Below are 19,377 nucleotides of genomic sequence, written 5' to 3'. Positions count from 1 at the left end.
ATTTTAGGATCAAGGGTACAGTTCAAATAGCTCACAGTCAAACTGTAACAAGAGAGAGAAAACCTTTAAAAGTCAAAATGTGAGACTTTTAAAGAGAGAGATGTTGCAAAACATTTGTACAACACAGCACAGAAAGCAGGGTTGGTCTCTTGATGATCTGCCCGAAATCTTATACTTCATTTCTGTTTGACATTATGGCATCTGGTCCATTGCTGAACATTGAGCAGAGCTCTTATTGTGTATTAATGCAAGTGTTTATATTTGATGAAGGTACAATATTTTTTCAGTGATTTTAAATCCAATTTCAGGTTCTGTGACTAGCGACTCTAACCAACGTGACACTTGTGGCAGTGAACATGTGACCGTGTTTTCTACAAAGCTCATACAGAGTCATTTCAGGCTGGCCAATCAAACACAGTCTTCTCTCTAAAGGGTGGAGAAGGTGTTGAGATTCTGTCATTCAACACAAGGATTCGAACACGATGACATCTCTGAGGCTTGTCTTCTTCCATCTGACATGTTTGTTCTTGGGAATAATGGGTGAGTTGAGTTTTTTGATTCAAGTATTGGTTACTCCTCATACTAATGTGACTGATGTAATGATTATGCTGAACTCTTCCACAAAGAAGTAACTGTGTCTTTGCTTTGTCTCTCCTTTCACTTTAGCCCAGACAGCTGCTCTGAAGTTGGCCTCGTCGGTTCATCCAGACGGAGGATTGTTGTCATTAAAAACTGGGAACAACTTGACTCTGACATGTTTCTATAAAGCTGATGTTCCTGCAAGGCTTTACTGGTACAAACAACCTCTGGGACAGGAATTACAGCTCATTGCTACATTCTATTATTTTGATAAAAATGGCACTTTTTACAATGATTTCAAAAACAATCCACGCTTCACACTGGATACAGGGGATGGTAAAAATCACTTAAAGATCTCAGATCTGAGGATTTCAGATTCTGCTGCTTACTACTGTATCTGTTACATAAACACGATAGAAATTTCAGAAAGTATTACTGTCAGTGTAACAGGTTCAGGTCGGGTCCATCAGTCAGTTCTTGAGATAGTCCAGCCAGGAGGCTCTGCGATTCTGAACTGTACAGTACACACTGGGACCTGTGATGGAGAACGCAGTGTTTACTGGTTCAAACACTCTCAAGAATCTCATCCAGGACTCATTTACACCCATGGAGGCAGGAATGATCAGTGTGAGAGGAAAGACAATGCACCAACACACACCTGTGTCTACAACTTGCCAATGAAGAGCCTGAATCGTTCTCATGCTGGGACCTACTACTGTGCTGTAGCCTCATGTGGACACATACTGTTTGGAAATGGGACCAAGCTGGACTTTGAAGGTAAGAAACCTTCTAGAAAACAATTTGGTAAATAGTCACTATATAGTCAACAGTTTTGTTCTGTTATTCCCCCATGAAACCTAGTATGGAAACAGAAACAATGATAAGGTTCTGTTTCCGATGTCTGTCTCTCTGCAGACAAAGGTCATTCTGCTGTCTTGGTGTATTTCTTGACTGGAGCTTTGACATTCACCACCATCCTGGTAGTTTTACTGGCTCTCTCAGTGTTCAAGATGAAGAAGAGAAACAGTTATGGGTATACAGGTAACTGATAAAATCTATATCTGACAGCTTTTATTTTATGTATTTAGGTTTTGCATGAAACAGCTTTATTTGTGTTTCACAGAGTCTCAGGCAAGATTATCAGCTTCCTCCACAACAAACGCAGAGGTGAGATTTATCCTGCTGATCCAGTAATTGCCATCAAAACAGTGGCAAAGTGTTATTTGGATATTTTTCATAATTTGATAGATATCCTAAACCACTTCTACATATTTTGTCACCAGTGTCATGGAGACGCAGACGACCTCCATTATGCTGCTGTAAGTGTCAACCTGCCCAACAGATCAAGAAGACATAGGAACAACGCCAACAATGATTGTGTGTACTCCAGTGTGAAGCACTAGAACTGGGCCTGTTTCATTTCTACCCTTTTAGTGAAAATGGATTTGGTGTCATCCTTGTGGTCTGCAGTCAAAAGAATCAGTACAGTATTCCTAGGAATTATATATCGTAGGAAGCAACAGTTTAAAGTGTTGTTGTCACTTGATATCATGTTGTCTGGATTTATGGAATCTGAAGATTTACTTTAAATAAGCAAAAGCAGGGATGCTCTTTTGGATGTCCTCTTACATCAGTACTTATTTTATCAAGCTATCATATTAATTGGATATTGAGATGATACATGAACATTTGTGGTCACTCCCTGGCAGCACTTCTTCTGGCTGTGTAAATTCATGTAATATGGAAAAGATAATGTGATGCTGTTGATGATGGTATTTCATTAAATACATTTGGTGACCTTGATTATTCTCCTTTCCACTTAGTTCAGAACATATTTTAATTATATCTTCGATGGTTTCAAACCAAGTTCAAAGATGGTCAGTAAAGGATCCAGTAAGGACCAACATGAGGCCCCTGCTGCTACTGTAAATAAATTAAACCTGAAAACTGCGCTGTCCATCTTTTTGCCAACATCATGTATGCCATCTGCTCTACCGCAAATTAGGCCCTTACCAGATTAAAGTCTGTTTCGGATTACACTCAGAAGTCTTTCACTAACTTAAAGCTTGTTTTAACTCCAAAAAGAGACAAACATGTATTGCACATGAGTATGGAGCATTGATGTTCCTCCTCTGATCAAAACTCTGAATGGAAGCCTAATAGATGTAGTACAGCGAAATTAAAATGATAGTATGGGTCTTTTGATTGGTTGTATGAGGCATGTATCCCTGGTCAGTGTATTACCAGCAGGTGAAGTCAGCTCTCCCCCCGACGCGGAGAAGCAGGGCGCCACACCGACAAGTAAGTGGAGTGTTATACTGCTGAACAGCACCAACAGCAAGACGTATTTTAGCCACCTAAAAGAAGGTACACGTTGAAAAAATAGATATCTGTTGAAGTGTACGCTATATTGTGAACATTCATAGTTTAGATTGTTGTCAAAGCACTGCGTTATACAGTCTACAGTAGGGATGGGTACTGAGATAAGGTAACGGGCCCGCGAGCAACAAGTGCAACAAGTCTTTTGCATGTTAGGGTGGAAAAAACCTGCAATCTCTCAGAACATTCAGCAGAAAGTACATCACATACAGACGGAGAAATGCAGCTTATAACCGCCTAGCTAGGTCATGAGCTCTGTCTGACATGGTGAAAACATTATCAGGGTTGGAGTTACAACATGAGGTTTGTGGGGGTCTCTGTGATAAGCAACCTTAACCATTGTTACATACTGAAACAGATTTATTAAATAATAGCGCAAACAATGGTTAGCATCAAATGCGTCAAGCCCAACTCTTTATGATGATGGAGGCCTATAGCGACATCATTCGAAAAAACTGATTTGTTTCATACACAAACATTTTCTTTATGTATAATATTTGCTCAATGAACAAGTAAGCTGAAATAGTGGAGAATGTGTTGTTGACAGCGTTTCAGAACGTTTATACAGTTTCTCCTAATGCAACATGTTTAAAAATTTAGTTTTTTTTTTTTCTTTAAGGGAATCCGGCGAAAAAGGCTTTTACAGGGATGCTGCAAAGAAACTGACACTTTTTAAGAGGAAGGAAACTTCTTAATGTTGCACTTAAAGCTGAATTTACAAAATGGCACTAGTGACTTAAAATTTGACAAACCCATTTCACAACTTTACTTAAGTTTCTCCTCATAGCGCAATAACTCTTAAAATCACTTGCCATTGACATTTATCACTTCATTATGTGGTCCATATACATAAAGTTAATCACAACATCAGTTTCATTTATATATAAAAAGGTGTGAAAATGCACATCTCAGAGAGAGAGAATTACAGTACGTGGTCATTGTCACTGTCATTCATGAAATAATATGGTGAGTAGTTCCACTGGAAAACATGGGTCTTTTAACCTATTCATATAAAAATGACCCATTACATCGAAAAATCAATATTTGTGATTAAAATAACAGTTGGCAGTAATGTATTAGAAACCCATACAGATCTGTGATTTCGCAGCTCTAAGAATATATACATACATATATATGTATATATATACATATATATATACATATATGTACACACACTGTCCTGTTATTACTGCTTCACTTGTACATTTCAATTCAACTTTACCTTATTCCTGTGATATGCAAAGGAAAATGTGATGCTGTTGATAATGATGTTTTATTACGTGCACTGCTTTCTCTTGGTCTTGATTATTCTTTTTCCAACATGGTTCAGATCGGATTTTTTTTCAGAAGGTTTCAAACCAATTTTTAAAGGTCCCATATTATGCTCATTTCTGCTTCTTAACATGGTTCCTTGAAGTCTAAATGGAATGTTAGTAACATGCTTTGGTCGAAATAAGCTGAAGGATTGAGCACAGCAGGGTTCTTGAAACACCAGTTTCACAGCCCTGCTCCAGGTGGCCTGTTTCAGTGCCTTTCCCTTTAAATGCTAATTGGCTACTGCGCACCGCCTACGGTGCCGCCCACTTCTTCCTGCCTGCGGAAGACGTGAGGACGGCATCATGTGACCAGGGCAACGGCGGAGTTTCTGGAAGTAATGGCCGCCGGACAACAAGAGGCTCCAGAAGAAAGTAAGAACCAACATTGATTCTTCTCATTGGTTAGTAGTTAAGTTTGTTACCTCGACATTACTTTTATGTTACTGCAGACTAACGAAAGTTTTACGAGCTTATTGGCCGTCTGCCCCGCGTTGTTTCAAATAACAGCCCCCTTCTCCTGCCTCAAATGTTTTACGTTACATCATAAAGCTTAGCCAAACCTCGGCTGGTGTTTACTGCTGTCCAGTTAAAGTAACGCGGATGCAATTTAGCAATAGCAGTTACAAGAGAAAAGCGTGACCGTATATTATTATTTACCTTTATGTAGCCAGGTACGTTGCTTGAGAACCTGTTTATTTGTAGTGACGACCTGTGATTAGCTACTGCCAGCAATTTTCAAGTTTTCAATAAGCCACAGTTGCCCCCCCATCACCTCTCTACCAGCAGAATTGTTTTTTTTTACCAGTTACAACGGTTTATAAACTTTAGATATATTATCAAAGAAAAAATGCGACGTGATTAGCGATTATAGTTTCCAGTGAATAATACAAATTCTGCATAAAAGCAGGTGTTCCTGTGGCAATTGTGTACAAATGCCTACATAACCTGAGAATATCTGCTGTATGGAAATACCACAATTAAGTGTGAACACTGGGCAAACATGGTTGTCATTTTTCTGTCTCTTTTCTCTAATCTATCGTCACTCACTTACCTTTCATAATTTCTAGGTTACACGAAGACTACAGCAGCTTCCTGAGCCACCATCGTGCATGGTGGACCCTCCTGGCCTGTAACGTGTCTGCCTGAATGTATCTGCACTGCAGAATGCACTGAACATTTATCGGACAGACTATGGACCTTTGCGTCTGAGGGGAATAGTGCAGTAAGCTTTTAGTCACATAAATACTATTAATTTATCGCAAAAGTGTTATGATGAAAAGTACATAACTGATTCCTCTATCTTACATTGCTTGTGGTTCATCTTTTACTTATTACCATGAAAATTACATATCAAACAATGAAAACACAGAACAGTCAGGAAAGATGTTTTATTGTAAGAAACATTTGTAAACATGTGTTGACATGAATGAAATAATAACAAGAAAATAAATATCTGAAGTGAAACAGTTTGACTTTACATGTTAACTTCAATATCAAAATAATAAAAAAAAAAAAGTATCTAGTTACCATGGGTGTAAACATTCAGTGCTGACTTTTTATTGAATTGTGTTCAGCCAATATAGCCTACAGAAGCTTTGTAAGCTGGTGCTCTCAGGGGCGGAGAGTGAGAGTTGTGCTGCCTGTCTGCGTTGTCCGAGAGGTCTTCAGGGATTATGAGTTTCAGCACCTCGTTCACATATGGGGCAGGGTCCTGGAAAACCTTCTCGAGAGCAGGTCCAACAGTGCATCACCTCAGTCTGCAGTGCAATAAACAAAAATGTATGTTTACAGGAAAATTGCAGTAGAACCAAAAAGCCTTGTGCTGCAGTGTTGTAAAGTTTCTTATTTCTTCTAATTACTGCTTATTTATACATTCTCCTTATTATTTATTTTGAAAACCATCTTAAAATAATTCAGGTTTTAAGTGTTTGTGTTCAACCTTTTGTGTGATGCCTGTGTGTCCATGTTTATTTTAATTTGAGAGGTTCAAATAAAAGATTGTAAAACTTACGGAATGTCGCCTCTGTCTTCACTGGTTTGGCTCTGCACTCTCCCTTCCTTCCTGGACTTTGGAAAGCTCAGTTTGAAAAGAGGATCTCCTGATGATGTGGTAGCCTGTCCTCCATCAGCCTTCTCACTGTAATGCAGTGCAGCCAGGTAGAGTCTTAAAACATGAAAACAATTGCAAGAAATGGGCAAACAATTTAAATTTTCTCAACAAGTAATCACAGTTTAATTATCCTGCACAGAATTCCCAGATATGGATAGGAGTAACACATGACATCACTGTTACAGTATAATTCAAGCACTAAAGGCTGCATCTAATGCGTTAACATTTCCAAACAAGTGATCAGATTAAAGTTATTTATTCAAGTCACTGTGCATTAGAATTATTTTGGTCATTTTCCTTAGTAAAAATATATATTCTTGCTTTCTTCTTGCGTCTCGGGGAGTGATGTCACGTACGTCTCAAGTCACGTTTTTACCATGAGGATAACTCACGTGTAACACCACGCAGCAACACAAAAATGGAGGGAGGAGAGAGATGCGCGTTTTTCTAGCTGTTATTAAAAACAAAAAAGCACAAATACTTGGTCAAGGGCCCGGTCCGGCCCGTCCGAGGATAGCGGCGGGCTCGGGCTCGGGCAGAGAATCTAAACTCTGTGCATCATTCAGCAGTACACTGGTTTTGCCCTGGCCTAGGCCAACATATTCCAGCTTAGAAAACCTTTTCAAATGCATTATTTCACAAAAACCTGAAAACTTAGACCCGGCGGAGGGTGTGTGTATGTACCGCTTGACCGACCGGGTCTCTGGGTTTGCATGTGGAGACCGTGTTGATCGCGAACGAGCTCGCGGTTAGCATTAGCTTGGAAGATCGCGGTTAGCGTTAGCTGGTACTATGTGACACTGCTTGGTTAGTTCGTGTAAAATTGCTAAATAAAAACAGCTAAATACTTGCACATGCAGACATTTCCCTAGGACACGCATTACATAATGTGCAAGATCAGAAATGTAATACACAGAATGATTCTGCTGTAGCACTAACTTGTGTGGTCAGAGAAGCTAACGTTAGCGGTTAGCCGCTAACCATACCTTGTTCTCAATGGTAAAACACACAGTACATCAGGCACGAGTTCAGCCTTATCTACAGGAACACACAGCACATTATTTGTATACTTACATGTCCTTGGTCTGCAAGTATTCCTTTGAGTACAAGTCTGCCGACTACTCCTGCCTTGTACTGGCCCAAGTTGGTGAAACAGTCAGCGTCAAAGTGGTTCACACACACCAACAGTTTTTTGCCAACTTCAGCTGGGACATTGCTCTCAAAAATAAATTCAGTCCATGCAGCTCTTTTGTCCTCTGCAGCTGGGAGACGATGAAGTGTTTTGTGCTGGTCCTTGCAACCAACAACAGCGCACTTCTCCTTGAGCTTGGACATGGTGATTTCAATAGCGTAATGGCGGATCTCCCAGACGGTAGCTGTACCTGGTGGGTGGAGACACCGTGCGGTGAAGGGAGGGGCAGTGGGGTAGCCATATGCAAATGAGCTGCCGTCGACGTCGACAGCAGCAGGAAATTTGACTGGTGTATCTGGAAACTGCAGGCAGGACCCCTTTAGAAATCTGTATCTCACTCAAAAAAGCACGGATAGGTTTTTTTTTAAAGTTTCTAGGTGTGTGGCAGCACCATGGACCCACAATAACACCCCAAATACCAGAAAAAGTCAGTTTTTCATAATATGGGACCTTTAAGATGTTAAATGAAGGATCCAGTAAGGACCAACATTAGCGCCCAGCCTCTACTTTCAGTCATTTTAAAAGCGAAAATTGCAAGGGCCATCTCTACGCTGACATCTCGTGTGGCATCTGCTCTACCACAAATGAGGCCTTCATCTGATTACAATCTGCTTTTGACAACATCCAACTTAAAGGACTTTTTGAACTAGCTCAGTTCAAAAACTAAAAATTCAAGGTGGATTCCAGATGTAGCGCTAGTCTCAGTTTCAAAACTGAACAAAAACAAAACCAGTATGCCATTCATGACATCATCTGCACTGAAACATGGAGGTCCTCTTTGTTTACACTGTTGCTGTCACTATGAGATGTCATCTACCACGGTGCCATTCAATTCATTACTCGAGACGGCTCTCCCAGTGTTTCCCACACATTGACTTTACTTGGGAAGGCTACTATTCAGTGACCCATCTTAGCATTTCTTACTTTTAATTTTACTCCGAGGGAATGACACCATCTGTGATCAATAAAATTCTACAGCATTCACATATGCTCTGTAGAGAAACAGAGACAGAGGGAGATGTTCTCTGATATCACATTACTTCTATAAAGTACTGATTGTCATGCAACCTCTCATATTTACTGTATGCCGTTGTTTTATACAAGCTTCAGTGCACCTGGTTGTTACAATGTCATGCTGTACCACGACGGTTTCTACATTCTACAACATGTTTTTTGTTGGCCATTCTGTTGGAAGTTTATGTGTCTCCTTTCCTAATTGAGTCAGGAAAAAGTACACAACTATGACACTAGATTAAATAATAGGTCAGCTTTAAAATTTCCTCATCTAGTCCCAACTTGCTATACGAATTAAGTACGATTCATAAAATTTAGAAAAATGTATGGATTCTTGAGAAATGTGGATCTTGTACTGTAGACTTTACAATTGGAATTAATTTCAAAATAAATTGAAGTTCCAATCTGAGAGACTGTAAAGTTTCACTTCCTCATGTTTTATGACAAACATAGCTGTTTCAATTAGTGTGTCATCGTGTGCGTATTTCTGACAATGGCTCACCTGTCCCCAGTTGAGCAAAAGCGTATCTGTGGATCAGTGGTTAAGGTTAGAGTTTGTGTAAGCATTTGATGGAGAGGTAGAATTTACAGGAAATGCATGTGAGTTTCCAAATGTGACTTGAATCAACGTGTGCCTCATTGACTACCTACTGGTAATTTTCAACTGTCAGCATGTAATCACTCTAAACAAAAGTGCTAATCAGTTTTTTTACAGGATACCTACTAAACACCAACATGGTAGCATTGTCACTGTGAGCATGTTAGCATGCTGATGTTAGCATGTAGCTGAAAGCACAGTCTCAAAGAGCTGCTGGCATGGCTGCAGACTCTTGACCTTGTTTCACTGAATATCTGTCAGTGCAGTGTTCATTGTGGTTTGCAGTGAGCTGTAAAGGTGTTAGCATTCTCACACAGATCCACCCAAAGACCCTTCAACATCTAAACACAGAGTTCTTACCAGCACCCAATTTTATTACTTAGAGTACAGTTAGAATAGCTCACAGTCAAACAGGAACAAGAGAGAGAAAAACAATTTTGAACTTTTCCTGCGACTGGCTCTGCCTGCCTATTACTGTACATGAAAGGTAAACTGACTTTTGGTTCTGGCACTTAAAGCATCAGAAACCTTCTGAGTCCTATTGACTCATGCAGTTAGATACTGTGAAATAAATTATTCATTGTTTTGAATCATGGTTTAACACTTTTAATTTCTATATTTTAAGAAAACATGCGTTCAATACAGCACAGAATACAGTGTCGGTTACAACTTGATATAATATTTCTTTTTAATCATTAGATGGTAGATGGTTGCCAAACGTGGAGCAGGACTGTTATTGTGTATTGGTGAGAGTGTTTATATTTGATGCAGGTCATATATTTTTTCAGGTATTTTGAATGCAATTTTACAATGCAAGTTTTCCGTTTGTCTCTCAACATGGGACTCTTACCAACGTGATACGTGTGACAGTGAACATGTGACCATGTTTCCTACATAGCTCATACAGAGTCATTTCAGGCTAGCCAATCACACACAGTCTTCTCTCTATAGGGTGGAGAAGGTGTTGACATTCTGTCATTCAACACAAGGATTCGAACACGATGACATCTCTGAGGCTTGTCTTCTTCCATCTGACATGTTTGTTCTTGGGGATAATTGGTGAGTTGAGTTTGTTGATTCAAGTATTTATTTTTGAATGTACAGTTACTCCTCATACTAATGTGTCTGTTGTAATGATTATTCTGATTTCTTTCACAAATAAATAACTGTGTGTTTGCTTTGTCTCTCATTTCATTTCAGCTCAGACAGCTTCTCAGTTGTCCTCATCTATTCATCCAGACGGAGGATTTTTATCAGTCAAAACTGGGGACAGTTTGACTTTGCCATGTTTCTTTAAAGCTGATGTCGCCGCAAGGCTTTACTGGTACAAACAACCCCTGGGACAGAAACTACAGCTCATCGCTGCCATGTTCAAGTTTGATAAAAATGGCACTTTTTACGGTGAATTCAAGAACAATCCACGCTTCACACTGGTTACAGGGGATGGTAAAAATCACTTAAAGATCTCAGATCTGAGGATTTCAGATTCTGCTGCTTACAACTGCATGAGTAGTTTTTTAAACACATTAGAAACTTCAGAGAGCATTACTGTCAGTGTGACGGGTTCAGCTTGGGTCCTTCAGTCAGCATCTGAGATCATCCAGCCAGGAGGCTCTGTGACTCTGAACTGTACAGTACACACTGGGACCTGTGATGGAGAATACAGTGTTTACTGGTTCAAACACTCTCAAGAATCTCATCCAGGACTCATTTACACCCATGGAGGCAGGAATGATCAGTGTGAGAGGAAAGACAACACACAAACACACACCTGTGTCTACAACTTGCCAATGAAGAGCCTGAATCTTTCTCATGCTGGGACCTACTACTGTGCTGTAGCCTCATGTGGACACATACTGTTTGGAAACGGGACCAGGCTGGATGTCCAAGGTGAGTAACTGTTCGTCCATCTCACAATTACCCAGTTTTACTTCCTAAATAAAATTAGGATAAAAACGTAACGAAAAAGTAGAAAAACAAACCCAAAACACTTTGGTTCTGTACAGATGAGGTCGCCTGGGTGTATTTCTGGAGGGGAGCTTCTGCATTCACCACCATCCTGGTTGTTTTACTGGCTTTCTCAGTGTGCATGATGAACAAGAGAAACAGCTGCCAAACTCCAGGTAACTCACACTGTCTGTGTGTGACAGCTTGTATTTAATAAACATGACTTTGAATAAAATGCATTTTCTGTTTCACGGCAGAGTCTCAATCAGGATGTTCAGCTCCCTCCGAACCAAATGCAGAGGTGAATAATAACTGTTGGTTCATTCAGACACTTTTTTATTGAACAATACACGTCTTCTTTCAAGATAGTAACTTTAAGTGATATATATTTTGTTACCAGCGTCACCAAAATGAGGACGACCACTGTTACGCAGCTTCAAGTGTCAACCTGACGAAGAGATCAAGAAGACAGAGAGATCAGACCTGGAGTGAGTGTGTGTACTACAGTGTAAAGCAGTAGAACTGGATTCATTTCATGTGTACTTTTGACTGAGGATGATAATATCTTCTCATTTACTCTTTTAAGTTGTAATGTAGATTTAGATTAAAGTTGGAACTTCATATGCTTTTATAACTTCATTGTGGCCTCCAGCTCTAATGAAATTGCTATATTCAGGGTGCTTTTTTGTGTGACTTTGTTTAATGCATATAAACCATGTATCTGAAATTATAATGTTAAAATGAATGGATGAATGAATGTGTTTATTGGGTGATGTTTTTTAACCAAATAAAAACATATATGTATGTATATATATATATATATATATATATATATATATATATATATATGTATATATGTGTGTGTGTGTGTGTATATATATACATACATACACACACACATATATATATATATATATATATATATATATATTAGGGCCGGGACTTTAACGCGTTAATTACGATTAATTAATTACACAACAAATAACGCGTTAAAAAAATTAACGCATTTTAATCGCAATAATTTTTGCACCGCGGAACGTTTCTCACTGGACGAGTTTCAGCGGTACCGATTATACTGGAGCACCAACTATCATGCATACCGTTCATGCAGTGTAAGGCAGTAACGTTGCTACAAGTAGGAGCGTTACTAGTTTAACTACATTTTTCAGTAGTGTGGTGGTAGCGTCGCTACTTTCTGAATGAAATAGCTTTTCAGTAGCTTAGCTCTTTTATTGACCAAGTAGCGCGGTAGCGTCTACACAAGCTACATTTTTATGAACACCTCTGAAGTTCAGCGCAGCGGAGCTTTCTGTTGCGGTCTGAAATGAAAGGATAAGTCGGTGATGCCACCGCCACACATGGCCGTGTATGTGGAGCCGACAGAGGCACTTCTGTATGACGGTGACACCACAGACTAATCCTTGCCTAAAACGTCTCTGCTGCACAGGAATACAGACAGGTTAGCCTCAGTGAGTTACGTTACTTGATGGAAAGATGGCAGAGGGTGAGGAGGACAGAGACGAGTTGATCCCGAGGGATGCAAAAGACAAACTTGGATAATAAACAAATACAGTAACAGAGAAACATTAATCTTAATTGTTACTTTTGTAATTTTTAACCAGCACAGGGTACAGCAAAAATGCAATTTCTACAAAACCAAAGTATGGTGATTAGTCAAAATGATTAGCTTAAAATGTATGTAGATATAGCTACTACTACAGAGTGGGCCTAATAAAAATACCAGTTTTGAAACTGCCAGTTATATGAGACACTGGTTGATGGATAGAGTACTTTATTAATCTCAAAGGGAAATTAAAGTGTTACAGCCACTTGACATAAATCAAAATCCAAAAACAATGAGGTAAGTAAAAGAAACAAATACAATAAAAGGCTGAATTATATACAATAACTAAATAGACTAACTCAAATATCAAATATAAATTATAAAGCTGAAACTAGAAGACCAGAGAACCTTAACGAAAACTACAACTATAAACTATGAAAAAAAAAACAACAACAATGTTTTGTTGCCTAAGCTTCTGTATTCAGTCATTAAACAATGGTATACTAAAATCTATGTGAAAAAAATTGCTTCTCACTGTTCTCAGGTCAAATATTTATGTGCGATTAAAATGCGATTAATTTCGATTAATTAATTACAAAGCCTCTGATTAATCCGATTAATTTTTTTAATCGAGTCCCGGCCCTAACATATATACATATATACACACACATATATATATCTTTGAGAATTTTTTATGTTGTTACTGACCAATTAAATATATTAAAAGATTTGGAGTACACTGAGTTTGAAAAATTATTTGTGTGCTTGTTCGGTTCAAGAGGTAAACTCAGGCTTCTTCCAATATGAGTCGGTACCATGATCTCTCTCACACAACGATCGTAACAGTTTCTGTGCACAGGTATAGTAGGGACTAGAATATTATCTTTATTTATCAATATCATCATCATTTTTTAGATCTTGAACCAATGTGTGTGCATTCACGTTCACTCCCTGGCAGCACTTCCACTGGTTTCATCGTCTTGAGTGTGGCAGTTTAATAGAAAACTATGTGATTGTCCAACCAACCCTCATTTGTGTGCCTGTGTTGGTGCACAGGAATGAGACAGGAAGTCTCCTGCCGAAGACAGTTTGACCTGCCTTACCTATGCCTCACTGTCCTCTTATTACTGCTTCACTTATACATTTCAATTCAACTGTTATCTCTGGCAAATTCCTTTGATATGAAAAAATAAATTGTTATGCTGCTGCTGATTTTATATTAAATGCACTGCTTTCTGTTGGTCTTGATTATTCTCCTCTCCACCTGTTTCAGATTTTATTTTCATATGGTTTCAAACCAAGTTCCAAGATGTTAAATAAGGGATTAGATAAGGACCAACATCAGCACCCTGCTGATGATAATAATCAATAATTCTAAACTGAAAATTGCAATGACCATCTTTATACTGACATCTTGTATGGCATCTGCTCTACCGTAAATGGAGCATTAATGTTCCTCCTCTGATTCAAACTCTGAATCTGATAGGCATTTGGTTTGAAAGCAGTTTGATCTGCAAAACCCATCTTAAAGACTAAGTTAAAAAAAAAAGTCAAATTCAAGTTGGATTCCAGATGTAGAGCTAGTCTCAGTTTCAAAATGAAAAAGAAAAAGAAAAAAGAGTATGCAATCCACTACATCATCTACTCTAAATCATGGAGGTCCTCCTTGTTTACACTGCTGCTGTCACTATGAGATGTCATCTACCACAGTGCCATTCAAATCATTCCTCAAGACGGCTCTCCCAGTGTTTCCCACACATAGACTTTACTTGGGCGGACCCACCTAGGTATATTAATGGTCGCAATTTGGCAACTCATCTCAGCATTTCTTACTTTTATTTTTACTTGAGTATCCAGCCGAGAGAATGACGCCATCTGTGTAGGCCCACTCATGCCATTGTTTCGTACAAGCTTGAGTGCACCTGGTTGTTGTGATGTCATTCGTTACCACGTTGGTTTCTCTGCAACATAATTAACAAAAGTCTTCTTCCACATGTGGCTTGCCTGCTCCTCTGAGAATAGAATCACAGGGGTTTGTTTTTTGTCAGCCATTTTGTTGGCAGTGTATCAAATCTCCTTTTCTAGATGAGTTAGGGCAAAATACACACCTATGACACCAGATGACTTAATAGGTTAGCTTTAATATTTCCTCATCTACCACCAACTTACTGTACAAATTAAGTACGATTCATTGGTTGAGGAAAATTGATGGAATCTTGAGACATGTGGATCTTGTATTGTACACCTTATTCAAGTTAGAATATGACAGACTGTAAAGTTTCACTTTCTAATGTTTTAAATGACAAATGTAACGTTTCAAATAGTTTGTCAACATGTGTGTGTTCCTGACAAAGGCTAAATTGTCCCTAGTTTGAAAAAAGCTTATCTGTGGATCAGTGGTTAAAGGAGAACTTCGGTCGATTTAAACATGCAGCTTCATTGCTCAAGCTACCCTTGACTTGACAGTACCGAAGACGCGAAAACATTTGGTCCAGCCATTACAGAGCTCTGTGAACGGAGACTTAGCATTGAACACCAACAGCATGGGGTCAGAACTTTACACTGTGTTTTAAGCATCTTAACATGCTCCACATCTCACACCAAAAGTTATGCAACATCAGCAGACACCTTAGCACACAGCACTGTAGCGTGTATGACTCAAACTGAATAAAAAAGTAGTTAAAACAGTGTGTTTGTGCAAGCAGCTACTTACCTGTTTGTTGACATCCGCGTCTTCCGGTAGCTAGACCAAACTAGCATATCCACCGAGTGTGCACTTAACAGGCTTAACAGGCTATTGTAAGGCTCATGGCTCATGACAGGCTGTAACATGGACATGTACATTATGAACAGAAACACGAAAATGCTGGAATACGTTTCCGTCTCCGCCAGTGAGGGAGTAAGCGCACGCTCGACGGATTGACTAGTTTGGTCTAGCTACCGGAAGACGCCGATGTCAACAAACAGGTACGTGGCTGCTTGCACAAACACACTGTTTTAACTACTTTTTTATTCATTTTGAGTCATACAAGCTACAGTGCTGTGTGCTAAGGTGTCTGCTGATGTTGCATAACTTTTGGTGTGAGATGTGGAGCATGTTAAGATGCTTAAAACACAGTGTAAAGTTCTGACCCCATGCTGTTAGCGTTCAATGCTAAATCTGCGTTCACGGAGCTCTGTAATGGCTGGACCAAATGTGTTCGCATCTTCGGTACTGGCAAGTCAAGGGTAGCTTGAGCAATGAAGCTGCATGTTTGAATCGACAAAGTTCTCCTTTAAGGTTAGAGTTTGGGTAAGAATTTGATGGAGAGGGAGAATTTACAGGAAATGAATGTGAGTTTCCAAATGTGACTTGAATCAACTTGTGCCTCACTGACTACCTACTGGTAATTTTCAACTGTCAGCATGTAATCACACTAGACAAAAGTGATAAGCAGTTTTTTACAGGATACCTACTAAACACCAACATAGTAGCATGTCACTGTGAGCATGTTAGCATGCTGATGTTAGCATGTAGCTGAAAGCACAGTCTCAAAGAGCTGCTGGCATGGCTGCAGACTCTTGACCTTGTTTCACTGAATATCTGTCAGTGCAGTGTTCATTGTGGTTTGCAGTGGGCTGTAAAGGTGTTAGCATTCTTACACAGATCCATCTAAAGACACAGTTAGAAGTTCTTACCAGCACACCAATTTTATGACTTAGAATACAGTTAGAACAGCTCACAGTCAAACAAGAACACGAGAGAAAAAACACTGTTGAAAGTCAAAATGTTCATGTGTATTGAGATTGATATTGTTGTTATTATTATAAGCATTGCTTTTCTGTAACTAGCCTTGCCTGTCTATTACTGTATATGAAAGGTAAATGGACTTTTGGTTATGGCACTTAAAGCATCAGAAACCTTCTGAGTCCTATTGACTCATGCAGTTAGATACTGTGAAAGTATTTATTGTTTAGTATCATAGTTTAACACTTTTAATTTCTATATTTTAAGAAAACATGCGTTCAATACAGCACAGAATGCAGTGTCGGTTACAACTTGATATAATATTTATTTTTAATCATTACATGGTAGATGGTTGCCAAACGTGGAGCAGGACTCTTATTGTGTATTGGTGTGAGTGTTTATATTTGATACATGTCATATATATTTTCAGCGATTTTGAATGCTATTTTGCAATGCAAGTTTTCCATTCATTGTCTCTCAACATGGGACTCTTACCAACACGATACGTGTGACAGTGAACATGTGACCATGTTTCCTACAGAGCTCATACAGAGTCATTTCAGGCTGGCCAATCACACACAGTCTTTTCTCTTAAGGGTGGAGACGGTATTGAGATTCTGTCATTCAACACAAGGATTCGAACACGATGACATCTCTGAGGCTTGTCTTCTTCGATCTGACATGTTTGTTCTTGGGGATAATGGGTGAGTTGAGTTTGTTGATTCAAGTATTCATTGTTGAATGTTTGGTTACTCCTCATACTAATGTGTCTGATCTAATGATTATTCTGATTTCTTTCACAAATAAATAACTGTGTGTTGCTTTGTCTCTCATTTCATTTCAGCTCAGACAGATGCTCAGTTGTCCTCATCTGTTCATCCAGACGGAGGATTTTTATCAGTCAAAACTGGGGACAGCTTGACTTTGCCATGTTTCTATGAAGCTAATGTCGCTGCAAGGCTTTACTGGTACAAGCAACCTCTGGGACAGAAACTACAGCTCATCGCTGCCATGTTCAAGTTTGATAAAAATGGCACTTTTTACGGTGAATTCAAGAACAATCCACGCTTCACACTGGTTACAGGGGATGGTAAAAATCACTTAAAGATCTCAGATCTGAGGATTTCAGATTCTGCTGCTTACAACTGCATGAGTAGTTTTTTAAACACATTAGAAACTTCAGAGAGTATTACTGTCAGTGTGACGGGTTCAGCTTGGGTCCATCAGTCAGCATCTGAGATCATCCAGCCAGGAGGCTCTGTGACTCTGAACTGTACAGTACACACTGGGACCTGTGATGGAGAACACAGTGTTTACTGGTTCAAACACTCTCCAGAATCTCATCCAGGACTCATTTACACCCATGGAGGCAGGAATGATCAGTGTGAGAGGAAAGACAACACACAAACACACACCTGTGTCTACAACTTGCCAATGAAGAGCCTGAATCTTTCTCATGCTGGGACCTACTACTGTGCTGTTGCCTCATGTGGACACATACTGTTTGGAGACGGGACCAAGCTGGACTTCCAAGGTGAGTAACTTTCTGGAAAAATTGTCCCATTTGTAAAATAGTCATACTAATTTCCCGATAAAACTTAATGTGAAAAAAATTAAACATGCTTGGTTCTGTCTCTGATGTCTGTCTCTCTGCAGACAAAGTGGACTTTGTTGTCTTGGTGTATTTCTTGAGTGGAGCTTTGACATTCACCACCATCCTGGTAGTTTTACTGGCTCTCTTGGTTTTCAAGATGAAGAAGAGAAACAGTTATCAGTCAGCAGGTAACTGATACTAACTGTATCTGACAGATTTTATTTCATATATATAATTTTTGAATGAAACAGCTTTATCTGTGTTTCACAGAGTCTCAAGCAAGATTATCTGCTCCCTCCACAACAAATGCAGAGGTGAAATATGTCCTAACGATTCATTAATTACCATCAGAATATTTTTTTTTTTAATTGCACAACAGAATTTGGAATTTGATCAGAACCCTAATCCACTTCTACATATTTTCTCACCAGGGTCACAGAGACGCAGATAACCTCCATTATGCTGCTCTAAGTGTCAAGCTGCCCAACAGATCAAGAAGACAGAAGAACAACACCAACAATGAATGTGTGTACTCCAGTGTGAAGCTCTAGAACTGGACCTGTTTCAGCAAATACTCCTGTGTGGCTGTGTTGGCACACAGGAATGGCATGGGAAAGTCTCCTGACGAGGACAATTTGACCTGTAGCACCTACACCTCACTGTCCTGTTATTACTGCTTTAACAGTACGTTTCAGTTCAACTTTTATCTCTGGAATATTTATGTAATATGGAGGAGAAAATATGCAGTCTCATTGGTCAACTCACAATGCATTGCTTTCCGGTAGAACATGTTTTCCTTCAACCATAGCTGTCAGGACACCTACTCATGTTACAATATCTGCTTGTTCTGGCTGACATTTTTATGTTGCTTGATGGAACAATTAACACTGTGCTGCACTGTAGATCTGTTCAGTACTTTTGTCCCTGTTGATCATAATGTTTATTAAATATTCTGCTTGCCACGAGTCTTGATTAATCTCCTTTCCATCTGGTTCAGATCATATTTTATGTAAATTTCAGATGGTATCAAACCAAAATCCAAGAGGGTTAGTGTAAAGGAATTTTACTTCTCAGTTGGTGACCGTCTTCTGTTCCCTGTCTCTGAGTTCAGTGTAGTCTTTGATAAGACTGAAGTAAACAAGTCCTGTTTCTGACTGTTATGCAGCAACTGTTTCTCAATAAAGTTTAATCTCAGGTTAGACTGATCGTTCTTTCTCAGTACGGAATGCATGTGCATCAACCCAAAAGGATATATAGTATAGAATACGGGAAACCCTGGTGCAACAGCAGGGTTGTTGCACCCCCATCCTCCAAGCACCAGCAGCAATAGCATTTTTAAATGGTTTTATTAACAAAC

The 19,377-nt window shown here is 39.2% G+C and overlaps 3 protein-coding genes across 3 annotated transcripts; all 3 read left to right on the top strand.

Annotated features, from left to right (window-relative positions):
- Positions 1–356: 356 nt before the first annotated feature.
- LOC115589930 (uncharacterized) lies at positions 357–2,382 on the top strand. The gene is made up of 5 exons (XM_030431108.1): positions 357–540; positions 667–1,356; positions 1,495–1,620; positions 1,703–1,746; positions 1,863–2,382. The coding sequence occupies exons 1-5, from the start codon at positions 483–485 to the stop codon at positions 1,980–1,982; spliced, it is 1,038 nt and encodes a 345-aa protein (XP_030286968.1). The 5' UTR covers positions 357–482; the 3' UTR covers positions 1,983–2,382.
- Positions 2,383–10,384: 8,002 nt separating this feature from the next.
- Positions 10,385–11,678, top strand: LOC115589436 (uncharacterized; the record flags this gene model as incomplete). Its single annotated transcript, XM_030430276.1, has 4 exons — positions 10,385–11,078; positions 11,195–11,311; positions 11,393–11,436; positions 11,536–11,678. Coding segments are annotated over 4 exons (975 nt in total), but the record flags the coding sequence as incomplete, so codon positions are not given.
- A 5,394-nt stretch (positions 11,679–17,072) lies between these two features.
- LOC115589928 (uncharacterized) lies at positions 17,073–18,906 on the top strand. The gene is made up of 5 exons (XM_030431107.1): positions 17,073–17,130; positions 17,271–17,960; positions 18,083–18,208; positions 18,291–18,334; positions 18,452–18,906. Exons 1-5 carry the CDS (start codon positions 17,073–17,075, stop codon positions 18,569–18,571), a joined length of 1,038 nt encoding a protein of 345 aa, XP_030286967.1. The 3' UTR covers positions 18,572–18,906.
- Positions 18,907–19,377: the final 471 nt, after the last annotated feature.

Source organism: Sparus aurata, chromosome 10 (assembly GCF_900880675.1).
Source record: "Sparus aurata chromosome 10, fSpaAur1.1, whole genome shotgun sequence".
NCBI lineage: Eukaryota > Metazoa > Chordata > Actinopteri > Spariformes > Sparidae > Sparus > Sparus aurata.
The sequence above is the reverse complement of the archived record's forward strand: the minus strand, read 5'-3'. Positions and strand labels throughout refer to the sequence as shown.

Bases quoted from the DNA above. Each gene is read 5' to 3' on its own strand.
- LOC115589928 (XM_030431107.1), top strand. From the start codon at position 17,073: ATGACATCTCTGAGGCTTGTCTTCTTCGATCTGACATGTTTGTTCTTG. The intron at 17,131-17,270 runs GTGAGTTGAGTT...ATTTCATTTCAG, and splicing joins TTTGTTCTTGGGGATAATGG to CTCAGACAGATGCTCAGTTG. The intron at 18,335-18,451 runs GTGAAATATGTC...TTTTCTCACCAG, and splicing joins CCTCCACAACAAATGCAGAG to GGTCACAGAGACGCAGATAA.
- LOC115589930 (XM_030431108.1), top strand. From the start codon at position 483: ATGACATCTCTGAGGCTTGTCTTCTTCCATCTGACATGTTTGTTCTTG. The intron at 541-666 runs GTGAGTTGAGTT...CTTTCACTTTAG, and splicing joins TTTGTTCTTGGGAATAATGG to CCCAGACAGCTGCTCTGAAG. The intron at 1,357-1,494 runs GTAAGAAACCTT...GTCTCTCTGCAG, and splicing joins GACCAAGCTGGACTTTGAAG to ACAAAGGTCATTCTGCTGTC.